The 17147-nt window shown below is 38.6% G+C and overlaps 1 protein-coding gene across 5 annotated transcripts in view; it reads left to right on the top strand.

Annotated features, from left to right (window-relative positions):
- NOL4 (nucleolar protein 4) overlaps window positions 1–17147 on the top strand; it is a 196057-nt gene that overhangs the window by 159213 nt on the left and 19697 nt on the right. For all 5 annotated transcript variants that reach the window (XM_063326797.1, XM_063326798.1, XM_063326796.1 and 2 more), the window contains one exon: window positions 1710–1823. In XM_063326797.1, the coding sequence (XP_063182867.1) occupies window positions 1710–1823 (114 nt within the window). The remainder of the gene's footprint in view (window positions 1–1709; window positions 1824–17147) is intronic.

The following is a 17147-nucleotide window of genomic DNA, read 5'->3' as shown; positions in this document are numbered from 1 at the left end:
TTTTTCAAAAGTGCATGGGAATGCATTGTTGTGCAAGCTGGAAAGAATTTCAGTAGTTTGTTTTGTCCAATCAATCCAAGTATATTGTATGGTAGTATTGCAGCCTCCGATTGTCTTTCTTACGCAGCTGTTACACTGGTGCCGGAGAGCTTGCTCTTGGATGAATGGGGAGAAATAAGTCTATTGCACTCGTGAGGGAGACCCATAAATCCCTGTCTATTTCTAAAAGCTAGTTCAGCTTCTGATCCCCAGACAGACTGTGGTCCCCTGCATTTGAGAAAGTACAGCGTCAGATAAAAAATCGGCATTCTGCAATAAATGGACTTTAATTTTTAAAGGTAAAAATGTAATATTAGTAATGGTTGGCTCCTCAGTTTCTGAAATGTTATGAAAACCATAAAATCAGTTGAACCAATATAATGAATCTGTTCTAAGGTTGTCTAAGAACTGAAGGGAATACTTCAAAACTTGCTTCCAAAACTCAGTGACATTTCATAGCAGGTTCATATTTATGCTTTTAGGAGTCAGAAGGTGTAACTTTAAAACAAGCAAACAAACAAGCCCACCAAACTAAAACCCAACAACAACAAAACCCCAAACAAAAGAAAAAAAACCACCCCAGCCCTCCCCCCTCCCCCCCATGCAGCCAGTTACTCAGTAGATATAAATTTACATAGTACTTTTCAGTTCAACGAAGCTTTGAAAATTTATGGAAGTTCAGAACCAGTTCAATAAATTGCGGTCTCTGGAATGGTTTTTTATATATATCAGTATCTGTGTTATTATCCCCATTTTCTTTATTTCCTTGGTAGTTCAGGTATGTCTTTGTATATTAATGAAGAAGATTAGTTTTATTGTGAGCTTGATCTTTCAGAAAGATTGTTTTGTGTGTAATTAGGAGAAAAAAAAAAGGTGTGTAAACATTCTTCTTAATGAACTGGTAGGGAAGACCGTGTTGGAGTTCGTAACCAGCAACGGATTTTAGCATTCCCATATTTTTTTGGGATTCATTGCACCTTTAACCTAAAACATGTGAATGCTATGAAATTAGTAATGGAACGTTTTGAATCAGAAAAAAATGAACCATATCTTGTTGAACCACAAAGTATCTACATTGTTGGAAGGCTGGCTTTATCAAAAGAAAAACAGATTTTTTTTTAAAGTCATTTTAATCACATCAGTCATGTTGCAGCAAGGAATGCAAATATTCGTATACTACAGATTGAGACTGCTCTGAAATGTTCTGACAATCTGTTATGTTTTGAGTGATGTTTCAACCCTATCACTTGGGGTTTTTTGTTTTGTTTTTTTACGACTATAAAAAACCACTACTCATCTCTGTCACATGCTGTACAGGATAAAAAGCCTTTCAGTTTTCTTAACAAGAATCAGACGGCCAGGGTGCTGCTGGAACACAGAGAATATGCCACTGTCTGTTCAAAGTACAGCTTAATGAGCCAGACTAAACACGCTGGACAATAGAGCTGTGGGGGGAAAGGGCTTCTCATGGATCTATGGATCAGCTGCAGCTTTAACATCTAACTAGTTTCATTTTTCATCTTTACAAGTTCCATTTCCCTGTTTTGTTGGTATAAACTACATTTCAATAAGCGGACTTTCCTGCCTAGGTGATGGTATTGTGTGCTTTGAAAAAGGATATCGTGGATTACGCTAGAAATAATTTCTGTGTTTCTTTTTTTCTCTCATAGTCACGACCTATTCCCTCACACCTTACTTCAGCAGTTGCAGAGAGTATCCTGGCTTCCGCCTGTGAGAGTGAAAGCAGAAATGCTGCAAAAAGGATGCGGTTGGATAGACAGCAGGTACTGTGTTGTTTGGGGGTCTACCACATCCATATTTATAAATGCACTGGACTCATTTACATAGGATGCCATGCAGAAGGGTGTTGCAATCCCTTATATGTTTCTTGCTAGCAAGAATACAAAATACAAAAGCTGTGGTTCTTTAAATGAATACACACGCGTGTCTTTGTCTATATTTACATCAGCTGTATGAGGGTGTCTAGTATATTTATAATGTCCAGCTGAGTAAAGCTATATATTTGGTTTTTAACGGTTGTAGATTTTGAGGGCATAATGTGTAATTTGCATACTGGAATTAAAGGGAACAGAACATACGGTATATATAATTTACATAAATAACAGAAATGGTGCATGTATCCATGAGTCAGTGTGTTTATCTGTGCACATATTCTCTTTCAAAATGTGTATGCATTTGTAAATGTAAGGCGAAATAGTGTAAGTTTCTGAAAATACCTATTTGCCTGAAACAGAAAAGTTATTATGATATATAGCAAAATGCTGTCAATTAACCTATCAGTGAGTTTTTAAAGCTCATATCAATATTTATTTTATTTTTTCATACGTGATTATTCACCTATTATAGTGCATGTTAGGATTTTATTATTTTTAATTTGCTGAGAATTGCATGTTTTCTTTCAATTTTTTAAAATCAAACTGGTAGCTCATTCCAGGCTTTGATTATTTAGTTGCTCCAGTTACACAAATACAGTGAATGTCTAACATTCTTGTTGCAAAGACTATTATGCTCTATTTCCCTTCGTGATTATCACAAAGTCAAATTTTAGTAATATCTCAGCTGTTGCAAAATATGCCTCTGTCATTGCAAATGAACTTTTTTTCGTGGAAAGGAACATTTTTTAAAACAACATTTTCCTTCTGTAAATAGTCCATTGAGTTCTTTCAGGTCGTGCCCTAACATAATAAAGGATTCCTACTACTATTGATACATTGATAGTTTAGGATCTGAGAGTGGATATTGCTATTTCTTTTTGCTGTTATGTTTTTTGCTAGTATTTTCATTATTGTGGTACATTTGCCTTAAGATTTACAAATCACATGGGATGTTAAGGCACTGTAATGTTAAGTTTGGCTCAGTTTAGAAGCAGTGCTCATGCAGATTGTGCAGGTTTTATATTCTCTCATTTGTTCTCTGATTTTTCGGTAACAATTTAAAAAAAAAAAGCTACAAAATCGATGTGCTTACCCCAAGGAGAACTAGAAATGACTTGTGCAAACATCAGTTACTTTCATAAGTAAATGCCCAAGAAATTGCACAAAACGAGTGGGTCAATTCCCTGGTCCAGCCAGGGTGAGGCAGAGTTTTTGGGTGTTTTAAATGAGAATCCCATAATACTGTCCAGGGAGCTAGAGAGCTGTTGAAGCAAAAACAATTTAAAAACTGTAGACAGAACGCAAAAAGCGTATTAATAGGATTTTTTTTTCATTTATTTGTGGTATTACTATCACAGAAGGCCTCCAATAACAGTTATTATTGAGGGGCGAGGCATTTCTTTATTTTTCATTACAGAATTAAAAATCTATAGGCAGAATGGCTGCAAACTGATTACCTTAATTGCAATTGTGGTGTTAAAGTAGCAAAGCTGCCTATGAAGAACCAGTGTTGGGTTCTGCTTCCTTCAGCTCTGCCCTCTTTTTGGCAGTGGGGTCTGGGAACATTGTGAAGACAGTTGCGAATAGCACCAGCCATTTGATTCAGCAAGCAGTAAATTAGCTGGGTTGATGTAGTGCTTGCAAAACTATTCATGAATCCAGGATAGATTTGCTGAATAGTTTTGGCTGGAAAAAATTATTGGAATGTGTGTTAGATAGCTTCACAAAACTTACAGTGAGAAATTTACCCTGCAGGGAGGAATAGTTAAGTCATTTGAGAAGTAGAAAACCTTGGTTCTAGTCCCAGTTCCATTGAAATTTAATTATTTATTCCAAGTATGTGACATTAACAAAGTAGACTGAGAGCAAAGCATTCCAGAATATTTCCAAGTGGGGTGTTTAACACACACTACTGTGCTCAGTTCTTATGCTGAGGTAGAAAGTCGACCTGTATGCTTACATCCAGGGAAAGTGCCTTATAGGTAAAAGGGCTCTGTGCTTCTCCTCTTCCTATTTTTTCCTTTTACTTACTTTTAAATTTCCTTCCCTTTTCTTACATATATCCAAAATTAAATATTTTCATTGGATTTTTTTCTTAAATAGAATAAGGCTGAAAAAGTTTAGTTCAGCATGTTGGTTTTACTGTTCCATAGGCCTAAAAAAAAAAAAAAAAAAAAGAGCCTTGTTTTCTTGTTAACATGTCTCTAATTTTTCTTTTTAAACGTAAATTTCCAGAATTGGGCATTATACCAATGGGTGGACTCAGGCTTTGAGGACCCTTCAGTGGAAATTTGGGAGGAGGAAAGGGGAAATAAGATTCGGATAATAAAAAATCAGCACTTCATAAATGATAACAAGAGATCTTCTAATGGAGGACGAGCATTAGATAGTCCTGGAAAATAGATTGTTAAGAGGATCTGGTAAGAGCACTCGTTCAGCTCTTCCCTTCAGAGGAATTTAGATGCATTAAAGCTGCTTTATTCTTGCATGCAGCACAGTGTAGGTTTGTCTTTTATTCTCCAGAGGAGTGATCTGCCTCAAAGTGAGATGTAATTTGCATCCCCACCGCCACCTTTTCCAGAATATTACCCGTAAAATGTGAATGTATTAAGAACACAATAGGTGTTATGCCCAATCCTGAAGCTAAGACAGTGCAGCTTCCTGCACTCCTTTTCTTGTCTTGTTTATGCTCTTTCCTCCGCTTCTCCACTTCGGCTCCTCTCCCTGGTACAACATGGTCCCTGAGCAGGAATTTCTGAGGATGTTGCACGTACATCCCTAATGAAAGTCCGTACTTCAGTAAAATAATATGAATTTCCAAACTGAATACATTTTTGCTTACAATGTTAATTTTAACAGTGGTTTGATGAAAAACCGTCTCAATTATTGCTCAGCAAAAAGAAACAGCTTAAAAGTCAAAACTATGGAAACTTCTCAGAGCTCTTTTTTTCTTTTGAACAGATAGAGTATTGGCCATGGTTATGACTGTAAGGTTTTTCGTTCACAAGTGTTAAACGGGGAGGGTTGGCTTTATGTACTTATGATCCTGTGCAGAGATTCGTTATTTCTTGAGAAGAAACCTCTCCAGTTCTGTGTGTGTGTTTGCACGCATTCAAGTACCGCATCTTATGAATTATTTTCTAGAAGTATTTCTGATAGCTGCAGTGCTTAATATAGCCCTGACCTAGTGATATTGTTAAGTCTACTAAAGTTAAGTCTGAAGCAGGACAAAGCCACCTTTCTGCTTATATGCCTCAAATTCCACTAACATGATCTTTGTATTCCTTAACTGAATTTTAAAAATAAGTTAATGTAAACGGGTCTCACTGGTATAAATTGCTTATTTTCAAAATGTTTTTTTTTTCGTGGCAATAATTTATTTCATCATGTGAAACTCAATGTAATCTTGTCTGTCAGCAAACAAGTACCTTCCAGTAGTTTTTGAAACCGTAACAGTAAAAGCATTGTCACTTTCTGAGACTTCTCTGTAAGGAATATAAATGTGTTTACTAGGTCATGGTAGCTTGGACTACAATGCTTTGGCTGTCTGACCGTGTTAGATGTTACTCAAGTGCTCTCTTTAGCTTCAGTGCATTTTCATTATCTTGAGATCGAGCTCTGTTGGTTAGCTGGTAGCTTAAGTGCCGAGAAGTAACATATTTGATACCTATTACCTGACTGAGGAGTTCTCTCGCTTCCACTTTTTAATTCTGCCTGGTATTAAAAGAATTTATTCCCTTGCACAAATTTTATAGATTCATATATTGAAATTGTGTAGGTTTACTGCTACTACTACCAAACAGTGAAATGCTTGTGACGCTGGGCTGGAATGGATTGATCTTTTCGCAGTCCAGATCAGGCAGTGGGTGCAGAGGCCATGCAGAGCTTTTGTGTTGCTCTCCGAATCATCTCTGCTTGGTCTGGATACTGAAAAAGGGTAACTCCAGTCTTGAATTTTGAGGATTTTTTTCATTGCAGTTGATAAAAAATGTAGAAACAATAATTGGATTGACCTTCTATGACTTGCTTCAGTCAGAGATAGAAGAGGCATTATCCAAATCCTTATGATTTCCTGTGCTTCTGAGTGGTATCTTGGGATGCTCTCCTGGGATAATCCTTCAAGATCCTTATTATATCTCTAGCAATATTCAGTGTGAAGGAGTTGAACTGAAGTGGAGTTTCTGGACTACTATCAACAAGGGAGTCATGAGATAAATTAAGTAGAGCTTTTTATGTGCATTCTTTACATATGGCAAACAGGATGACTTCTTTTGTTGTGTCCTTCACTTTACAAACCAAATTGTGTCTTGCTTGGGCAAAAGAAGAATGGTTAAATAAGTTGAAAAATCTGGAAAAAGTCATCCTGTCGTTACTGTCCTGGGCAGTGAACAGAGGTTGGGATGCTTGTTTTGTGGGCTGCCACTGCAAGGGCTCTGTGGCTCTGCTTGTGGGTGGTCACAGAAATGGAAGTTTCATTTTAAGACCTTAACCGTTGTCAGTTGCTGCTTCTTCTGAAAAGTGTGCAGTGTAGGTTTTATAAAACCTCATCATGAAACATCCTGGAGCAGCGCTGGGCTATGGTACTCTGTAGAAAGTGGAGGTGGATTAGTCTTGTTACTGTCCTGTCTGAAATCAAAAAGACTAATGAAAATTCTTCAAGGGAAAATTTATATATATCAGTATGCGAGAGGACCTGCCCCTTCGTTTTTACTAAGGAAGATAAAAAGGTGAAATCTTTCTTTGGAAAAGCAAATAAGAATGATACTAGGAAAAAATTGCCTTCAGCCTTATTTGGACACAAGTGTTTTTTACAACAGCTGCTTTTTGTTTCATTGTTTTGTTGTTTAGAATTGATTCTTTTTGCATGCTGTCATGTTGCAAAATGTACAAATGAGCATTTCTCTTCTAATTGAAATAAGCTTTTGGCGATCAAGACAAAATATCAGCACCTGGGAGCCAGGAGGAAGGATGGATATGGGATAGCAGGAAAAGAACTGAATCATAGAGTAATATGTCTGTAGAAGTGTATGAACCCTTGTATGGACATGTCATGTATAGTTAGACAGATCATTTAGAAAATTGATGTAGCTTAATTGGCACCACATTGTTTTTTGTACTACTCAGGAATCTGGACCTTTGAGTATTCATTATTGTATTCGTAGATAGGAGAGTAGTGGTCACATATGACTGCGAAGCCAGTGGACTGGGTTATCTCCTGGACTCAGTCCATGTTTTAGCAATTTGACCTCCATCTCAGTGGGTAATGTCATTGCAGGGCTACCATAGCATGCAGAGGTTTTGGGTAGCCAAAGGAGTGAGCTATGTACGCTTCTTTCATCCTTATGCCCCAAGTAATTGGACATGCAATGTCTGATTCTTTTGTAGTTACATAGCAAATGACAAGTTGAGCCCAAAGAGAGCTTAAGCTCAGAGGAAAATGAAATTTATCTTACATATCTCCCATCCTAAGAAAGGCATTTCTCAGCCAGAAATGGTCCTTTTTACATTAGTAGGCTCTTCACAGAGTGCTTGTCAGTCATATTTTATAGGATAAACATGATAAGAAAAAGGTTTTCTGCCTTTTTTTTTTTAAATGTGAATTTAAAGGGTACAATTTTTTTTCATTTCAGAGACTAGCTGAAAATAACAACAGTCAGACAACTGTATAGCCTGACAAAGGTGTTGTCCTCATACCTTCACTGCACAGCCATCAGAATAATACTTTTCTTGTATAATTCGTAATTTGCTTAGTTTGATTTAATTCACCTATTCTTTATCTCTATCTACAGGGCAAATTGGAGGTAATACAATGAAGCTATTAGGATATGTGTATGTCCCCATGTGTGCATGGGAGGCAATTTCCCTTTCACTGAACAAATCAGTTATATGCAGACTGACTTTAGTTCTTCACACGAGATCACGTTTGGAAATGGCTGCAAGACAACTTTGCAGTTGCGAGAGTATTACTTACTTCATCACTATCTCTGCTTCAAGTATTTCACTCTCTGCTAGGCATTTCAGAAAAGTTCCCTCAATATAAACGTTAAATGTATTTTTTTTTTTTTAATCATTAGGTTAAAAGATACGATGTAAGATTAGAATAAATAAGATTAGGGAAAATGTGCAGGTTATATTTCTGAGTCTTGTGGAAGCTACCAGTTTATTTAATTATAAAAGCTAAACTCAAAGAAATCTTTGATTATTTGAGCTTTTCAAATTGATAAGAGCAAGTCTATGCACTGTGCACAGACTGTCATGCACTATGATGCTATGAAGCAATTCTTTATGATAAACACTGAATGCATTTTTTAAGAAAACTCTCATCAAGATGACAGCTATAATTTTTTTCCATGCTGTGATTTGTAACCAGGCAAATTAAATATCAGTAATCATCGTGGTGGAGTGAAAGATAATATCTAACGCCCAAGGAAGAGAAAGTTTAATGATCCCAGGTTTACACTGAAACATAAATGAACATAAATTTGCAAATAGGCACTTTACATACATTCTTCACCCCCATTCTAGTTTGGGGGATAAAAGGAAGGCAAATCTAAAGTTTTCAGTGCTTTAGTAGCATATGAATAGGGTGTTAAGAATATTGCAACATTTAATAATTTTAACAATATCGCTTTTAGCTGTTAGAGGAGTAGGAGTAGGTGGCTATTAGGTTTCTGACAAAGCAATTATGGCCTAGACACATATGCTGGGAGCTGACCTGACATTTGCCTCTGGATAGTTGTCATAGCAGCAACCTGAATAGAGCAGCTTGATACGAGCGCCTGTTGCAGACTGGATACAGGTTCTGTGCTAATGCAATACATCTGAATATTAATACAAGTGCACATGTACTGCCACTTGGAAATCACCACTACTGTGTTTCCTTCCAATTATATCTAATTCCTAAATGTTCGTTTTTAAAGAAATTGAGGTTTGTAAGGAGATGTTAATGATCTGCGTCCATGCAATTTGTGGTGCCGTTTCTCTGCGTGTAACAAGGGGGTTGATCTAAAGAAAGACTCTTCAAGCACAGTTTTATTAAAAAAACCCAAAAGTCTGGCTGTTGCAGAACAGGAGCAGTTTGTGTCTCTGTTAAGAAGGAAGAAAATTACTGGTGGACAAATTACAAGTAATTGTAAAACTGTTTTGGAAGAAACTAATTAAAAATCTGAATTGCGGTGAGGGCATGGGCCTCCAAGAGACCTTAAAACCTTCATATTTGAGGACAGAGAATTTGTGTTTCAGCTATGCCACTAATGCACAGCTTCTAAATCTTGACACTGAGCAGTTATTTCCTGTATTACCCTTCAGTCAGCAGGAAAGAAGGAAGAAGGATATATATTTGTGTCCCTGTATGTATGTTGTTGTTCTCTTTCCTGATCAATGGGTACTGCAGCTCCCAGGAGGAAGGAAGAAACAAATTGCAGGGTTCTTAAATGCCCTCTTTATTCTGTTATTTATATTGTCTGTTTTTGAATCAAGAGCAGATTTGGACAATATTAGTTACAGAAAAGGGAGTTAAGCGAAAAATATCCCCCAGTGGATGCTGGAGAGTGCGCTGCTGAGTCAGGGCTTCTGTGGCAGAATGCTGTGAATTCACAGGGAGCACAAAGAAGTGGTTTCATTTCAGGGAGATGGAGTCCCTGCTGCAGCTATTCAGTGTGCAGGAAGAGCACATCAACTATACATCCTTGTTAGAGGTGGAGGAGAAAGCATCATGAGTTCCCATCCTCTTGAGTCTCATGGAGCCTAATTTGCTCTAGAGGATGAGAAAGAAAAGGCACTTTGTCCATGCAGACCACGAGTGGCAGAAGTGCAAAGGGATGGAGCTATGTCCTCTCTCTGTCATATATTTACATAAGACATGAAAAATTCCAACTCAAAGTGATTTTTGCTCCAGAATGGGAGGCTTGTGGAGTCTTAGATAATACAAAAGAGCAAAAGGAAGCAGATAGTTCACGTAACGTAACACAAACAAATAGAAATTGGAATCCCCAAAACCACAAGAGGCAAAAGTCACTTTAATTTGCAAAGAGCTCTATGCCGCTTACACTACAGAAGCTTTATTAATAATAGCTTTTTGTATTCAGACATCTCTTTGTGATTTGGTATTTAATAGGGATCAGAGTGATTTCCATACTTCAGTACTTTGTTCTTTTTTATCTGTGTTCGAAATGATCACGAAGATGACTGTAACGTCCTTGGATACCCACATGCTAGTTTGCATTTCAGGCCTTGTTCACTTCCATCATTTCCCCACCTAATGATTATTTTACTTCTGAGTTGGTCTTTGGTTTGCTTTTGTGGTTCCAAATGATATGCTTTAACCACTGAGGCACAAAATGTTATGCAGGCACCGTTTAGCTGCATGTGGATTATTGTCAAGAGATCAAATTATGTGCTAGTATTGGGAAACTTAGCTTCCTACCCAGAATGCACTGGCCATATTGTCAAGGGGAAGAAAATAAGTGGTATGCATTGTAATTTTAAATCCTGCTGCCTTTCAAGTCAGAGGCAAAATTCCTGATTTCAGCAGTGCTGGATAGGGTTCTATTATTAGCAGATGCGGCTGGAAGGGGCTGCCAGGTATCACAGGGCAACCCCCCTCTCGCCATGCTCCAGCCCAACCTACATTAAATTTGCTACATGTATTGGAAAGGAATAATGTGCGAGGCATGCAATTGCAAAAATAATTTCATGCCTTGGATTTACAGTGAGGCCCTAAGGTGAGCAGCTAATTTTTCACCTCAACACAGAGAACATTAAATTAGAAGATGCTTTATTTTTCCAGGCTCTTCTTGCTGAGCATATATGGTTGAATTTCAAGCTGCTGATTCAGAGAACGCTTTAAACACCCTGAGCTGCAGTAAGATCTTGAATGTGAAATAAAATTGATGCCAATGTAAGTTTTCTGTTCAGTTCTGAAGGCTCAGAAATGGAGCGTTGCGTTGTTTCTTGGGCAGGAACTTTTAAACAATCTTATCCCCTGTCCTAGCATAGGTGGAATGAAAACGAACAGGGATGGAAACAGCCTTTTCCCCTGTGTCTTTGATACCTATCTCCTGTCAAGGAGGCAGAAGAGGAAAGGCTGGTGGAAATCTACATATAAAAGTTCTCTCCTCAGGCCCAAAAATAGAGGTTTTGGAGTCAGGGCTTTTGTTCTTCCTGCTCCCGTGCTGAAAGCCAGGAACAGAGAGCTTTTTACTTATCCCTCCCGTTCACATGGCAAGAAGATATTAAATGTGAAGCGTTTTCTTGCCTGTCAGATGTTTCTAGCATAGGGACAAGTATTTAAAAGCATGATTTTGTCTTTCCTTTCCTGTGTTTAGCTAATGACTTCATTGTACACAGGCTCCTGCCTACAGCACAAACAGGGTATAATGTGTCTGGTGAGCAAAACCCTGTTATCATGCAGAGTTTGGGCCAGTTTAATGAAATCGATGCAAACCCTGCACGCATGTGCAAACTCTTATTTCTCAGGAGTGGTGTTTTTGGGTTTTCGTTAATGAATTAGTAGATTTAGAAGAGTTTAAACAATCATAAATTGCTCCTAAATTCAAAGCATCAGTTGCACGATGGGTTCGGATGTATTCCTTGGTTAGAACGGTGCAATTCTCAATGCAGAAAATATATGCAGAAATGTATGCACAGGCTGCTTATGTTTGGTAGCAGGAACATGTTTGTGATTCAACAACTGGCTTGATGTCCCTAAACTAAATTTAGAAACATATTTTTCTAAGAAAAAAATGAAAAATATAATAAGCTGTGGGAGCAGGAGCTGAAAGCATTGCCTGGGAGCAGCACCAGCTGCTAAAGAGGCTAGGCACAGGGCAAAGCAGCCAAGCAGGCTGTGGCCAGCAGCCCAGGCATCATGCCAGAAGAATCCTCCCCTGAAATGAGAATATTTGGGGAACAGATTTGTACTGCAGTGCACAAATTTCATGCTTATTACTCATGGTATTTCATATTAAGCTTCAGTTTTACTGTCTCCATTAATGAAGCAAATCAGAAAGTGCATCCTCCAAAGGCCAATCAAAGTTCATTTCTTTGTTTTTTCTGATGGCTTATGCTACTCCGGTTTGATGAGTTTGGAATCAAAAGGCCATACCCCAAAGCATCACTTCTTATCTACTGCATCTTTTAAAATACAGAACCCTCACAGTACTGAAGTTAAAGGATGTGCACCAAGTTCTTTCAAAAATTTAGAGCAGGTCTTTTTCAGTAGCAAAACATTTTCTTTCTACTTAATAGTTTGAGACAGGGTGGGGAGGTCAGGGATTTTGTAAAATACCTTTTATTTTTATTTTTTTTTCCTTTTTTTTTTTAAACTGTAAAAGTCAAGTTGTACCCGAGGCAGTGTTCAAAAACAGACATCCTGCATTGAATTCATAGAAAGAATTTTGGTTTTCACAAACATGCAGTTCAAGTTTTAAAGCAGATTTGAAATAAAATAATCAGCAATCAAATGTATCAAACACGGGGTGAAATACCTTTAAAATATCAGAACCTACTGTGACAACAAGAACCAGTCATTAAGTGCATGCAAAAAAGTAATTGCTCACTCTCCAACAGACAAGAGAACTGTTTTTTTAAAAGACAGCTATATATAACTTGAATTTACCTGTGGAAGAGACACCGTACAGTAAATATGGAAATATGCTGTAATCTCTGACATGCTTATTTCTTTCCTTTTCAAAGCAGAATACACAGACATTTTTAATTAGTTGAAACTGAGGACGTTAATTCAGCATTGACCTCAAATGCTTCATGGCTAGGCTGTCATCTTCCATTTCTAAATGAAGAAGAATTTCATTTAGAATCTGATATAAAGTGCTTTGGTCCATTCCCCCTGCCACACGCTCCACTATATGTAATCTTAAAAGAAATTTGGGGGCAGAAAAAAATAGGAAGAAGCACTCAAAAGTCCAAATCATACCCCATAGTTTTCCAATAAAGCCTTTTTCAGTAGTTGCATCTCCAAACCCCAGAGCTAGCAGGTGTATGGAAAGCTGTTTTGTGTCAAAAAAACATGCTGTCAGTGGTGGGAGTGATACCAGTTGTAATTCAGTAGACGAAGAGACCTATAGTGGGAGGTTTAATTATGTTGACCGTGATGATATTGTAGTAATAAATCTGCAAAGCTGGCACAAGCATTGCTCCAGTACTCCCACACACTTTCCCCTGCATGCTCCCTAAACATTTGATTCATGAGTTTAAAAATTTTCTCTGTTGGTGCTCTGGTGCCACAGTCCTCCTGCACTGAATGGAGTAATGCTGATTTACCCCGGCTGAAAGCATTGCCCATCGTAGTCACTAAAAAACAGCGTGTTGGCAAGGAAGAACAGAAACATATCTCCCTATAGGAGTGCCTCACTGAGATAATTTCTTGAGGATGGTACACATAAGTAAGAAAAATGCAGAGAAAAATGCTTGATTGTGGTCATAAAAGTGGAGTTGCCTGAGGCACAGCAAGGCTTGTTCTGAATGAGAGGAATACACCACGAAGGAGGAATTTCTCTCACTTTGCATCCTTCTGGTTCAGCAGTAAGTACTGCTATGCCTTTGTCATCATGAATCAGTTTCAGCAATACATTGATTCATTCAGCACCATTACCTGCAGGCAAAACTGCTCTTGGGATGAGAAAAGATGACATTGTTTTCTTGCCGTTTATGTTGGTTTAGTTTTGGAAGAAAGGTCAGATATTCAGACTTCTCCATTTTTACTGCCTGTCAATGAGGAAGGAGGAAAAACGCTCAGTAGCCATGTTCTTCTTTAAGATGCTGGCCACTGCAAAGAAATTGGCTTTGAAAGGGCTAGAGGGGATATGCAGCAACATAAGAATAAGCATAACATAACCTGTACTTCATTTTCACGGATGTTTTACCGTTATTTTCTTTAGATTTTCAGCTAATCTAATTTCAGCAGGGGTATCCTAGGCCCTGGAATTTGCTATGCAGCGCTTCACTTTGGGGATCAGGCACGTTCCAACTGAGCTCTCTTAGGAGCAGACTTAGCAAGCCTGCTCCTGTGGTCCTGTGCCTTGAGCTATCCGAGGCTGAGAGACCTATGGAAGGTGGCACCGGGAAGGAAAGGATCCTTTAATATTTTCTCTGGTCCCATCCTCTGTGGCAGGCTGAAGGAGGCAGTGATGCAGTCTCCCAAGGGAAACTGACTGAAGGAAAATGTTGTCTGAGAGTGGGTGGGGAGGTCAGGATTCTCAAGGTTGACTGCTGAAACAAGGCCTAAACCAGTAACTTATCATAAGGCCAAAGACAAGGGCCATGCTGTGCTGTTCTTTAGGTCAGAGTTAAAATCTGCCTTTGTTTTCTGCCTGAGAGGAAGAAATTCTGTATGAGGCCTGGGCCCTAACAAATCTCTGCTGGTACAACGGGGAGGAGCAAAAGTTCCACCTGCCCCCTCTCCTCTGGTGTTCCTCTGCAAAGCAGAAAATGGTAGCCCTGAAGACTCTTCTGCTCTTTGCATGGCATCTTTGTCCCTTTGTCAGAATTTGAACCCCTTTCACCATGGGAAATGTCACATGTATTTTGTGAAATACGCGTGAGCACATGGGAGTTTTGCCAAAACTCAGAGGCATTGGCACAATTCATGTATTCAGACCAGGTCCAGTTCTGCCTCTTACATGCCTGTAGCTGTTTGTAATCTGGTGCTGGCCATCATTGGACACATTATTTAAAATTGCACTGGAGAAGTCATTGCTGTGCAGACACTGCAGTGCACTGTGCAGTCTTGCACTCTGCACCTGTCTTGTATGTTGAGACAACTTTCAATTAATAGTAGTGAAACCATTAGCTAACTAAATTTTTTTCATACATTAAAATTTTCTCAAAAAATAAAGAGCATGACCATTTCCAATATAACTTATGAAATAGTTTATGAAGGGTGATAAATGCAACCTAAGGCAAGAACAGCAGGAGCTATAAAGTAAGTTAACTTGCAGAACACTCTCTGTCATTAGTCCATCTCAAATGTGATTGCTATATTGAGTTACACTTTTTAACATTCCTTTGTCCCTGATGGAAAAAAAACACACCAGGGAAAGCACATTCAAAAATCAACTGACGAGAACTTCACCAAAGAACAGTAAGTTTATCTCAAGGACGACAGAAAAAGATAAATGCTATCCTTTTCCATTTGGACTGAGAGAGACATGGTCCTTTAGAAGAACCCAGTTTCTTTTTCCCCAGTGACTTTGCATCATAGTTATTTAAGCTGTAGGAATAGCTCATCCATGTGTCCATGCTCAACCAGCGGCACTGGTGACCTCTGAAAGCTCATGTTGCTCTTCTGCTATCGCAGTGGATAATGAACTGGCTAAAGCTGACACACTATGAAAAATGATCCCTCTGCTTTGCTATTGCTCCAACAAAAGCGATTCTCCGACGACTCCTTGCAACAGCCATACGCGTACTTCTTCCAAAAAAGTTTTCTGTTCTGCAGGTGAAGTGGCAGTGGTGAAAAAACAAGACTCAAACAGTGCAATGTGAGAACACTAACCTTTTATTTAGGGCTAACATACCCATTCCAGTCTATACATAATGTGTCATTCTATCAGAAATGTAGAAAGCTGAGGTTCATTTTTCTCTCTTCTACACAATAGCACCTTTTCATTTTGATCTTCTTTTTCCATGTCAGTCTCATGCTTTCATTTCTTGTTGAACACTGGTTCATGTCATGCCTGGTGACAGCACTGATGCTGGCAGTTCATTTCAGTGTTAATAACCTGAAAGCAAAAGGAACCTACTGCCCTTCTAATCTGAAACTAAAGCATGGTGCGTTCTTTTCTTGTCTCTATACCCTGTGTCAGGAGGACAGTTTGGAGGTCCTTGAACTTTTGGCAGCTAACAACATTTTGATAAACACTCTTTGAGTTCCCACATCACCATTGGCATTACAGGGAGTTTAGAAGCCTAACTGGACTCTGCATTACACCTGATTTAGCTCAATTAGACTATATCAATATTTCCTCACCATCTAAAAAATTATATTTGTAATTTTTAATCTAAAATATGAAAACCATTTTGATACTGCATTTCACAGCACAATCATCATTACTACCCAGATTTCTGTCAGTAACAGTTGCATCTGCGTGCTAGGAGCACTTTTTCGTATAATGTTACATCTGTGCCAGAAAATTCTACATTGAGACGGATGTGCTCTCCATGTAATGATGAGATCATAGACAGAAGCCAAGAGTGGGGTACAGGGTATGCACTACTGAGTCATAGGCAAGAGAAAGGCAGCAGTCTCTGGGTGTTTAAGATGGGGATACCTTCCAGACCCTGCAACAGGAACCAAGAATCCCATGGGTCATCTTCCTTTAAACGCCCTTCTCTGTGCAGATGTTGATGGCCCCTTACCCTGGCAGCTGCTTCTCTAAGCAGGAGCCAGAAAATTCTAAGCCAAGACTGATGTTTCTCCATGTAATGATGAGATGATAGACTCACAGCTAAAGCATGAATGTTCAGCTTAGCTGGAACCCCCAGCTCCAACTGAGCTACAAATTGAGTAGTATGTCACACAAGAACAGGCTTTCTCATTTTTTAACATACTTGATTTAAGTAAGTAAAAGTGAAGAAAATAATGCAGAGAGAGTGGTAGAGAAAAGTACAGTCTATATCTGATCACAGGGGGTGCGAAATAGAAAGCTGTGCAGTCCCCGAGCTGTTCTTTACAAGAGGAGAAATAGTGTGCATGCCTGAGCACAGCAGTTACGGCCCTCTTGATTTTACTGGTAAATCCACCCCTGAATTATCAAAACACTTCCCAATCTAAAGAATATCTGGCATGAGTTCCATGATATCATTTGAACTTTATTTTACTTTAGCCAATTTGCTCAAATTTACTCTTAGTACTTCTGGGGAAAGTCTCAGGGGTTGTGCATGCACCTCATCCGTAATTCTGGTGCCTTATCCTCTGATGAAGACCTGGAATGCTGTTTATGAAAGACAACTAAACTTAAAGGGAAAGGAGTCTGTCCAGGGGTGCAATTATTTTTTTTAGTTTGTCTGCCCTGATGATATTGGACAGCAGGTTATGGGACTGTCAGTGAATGCATCATTTTAAAGAATACTGTGACTAGGCTGAGAAGTGGAGAAATGCCCAAGTATAAGAGATATATAAATAAATAATAAAAAAATATAAATATAGATATCTGTCTTGGAAAGTTGTCAGAGAGTAACTTTGCCCCTCAGATG

This window comes from Chroicocephalus ridibundus, chromosome 2 (genome assembly GCF_963924245.1).
Source record: "Chroicocephalus ridibundus chromosome 2, bChrRid1.1, whole genome shotgun sequence".
Lineage (NCBI taxonomy): Eukaryota > Metazoa > Chordata > Aves > Charadriiformes > Laridae > Chroicocephalus > Chroicocephalus ridibundus.
This window is presented reverse-complemented; position numbering and strand designations above follow the sequence as displayed.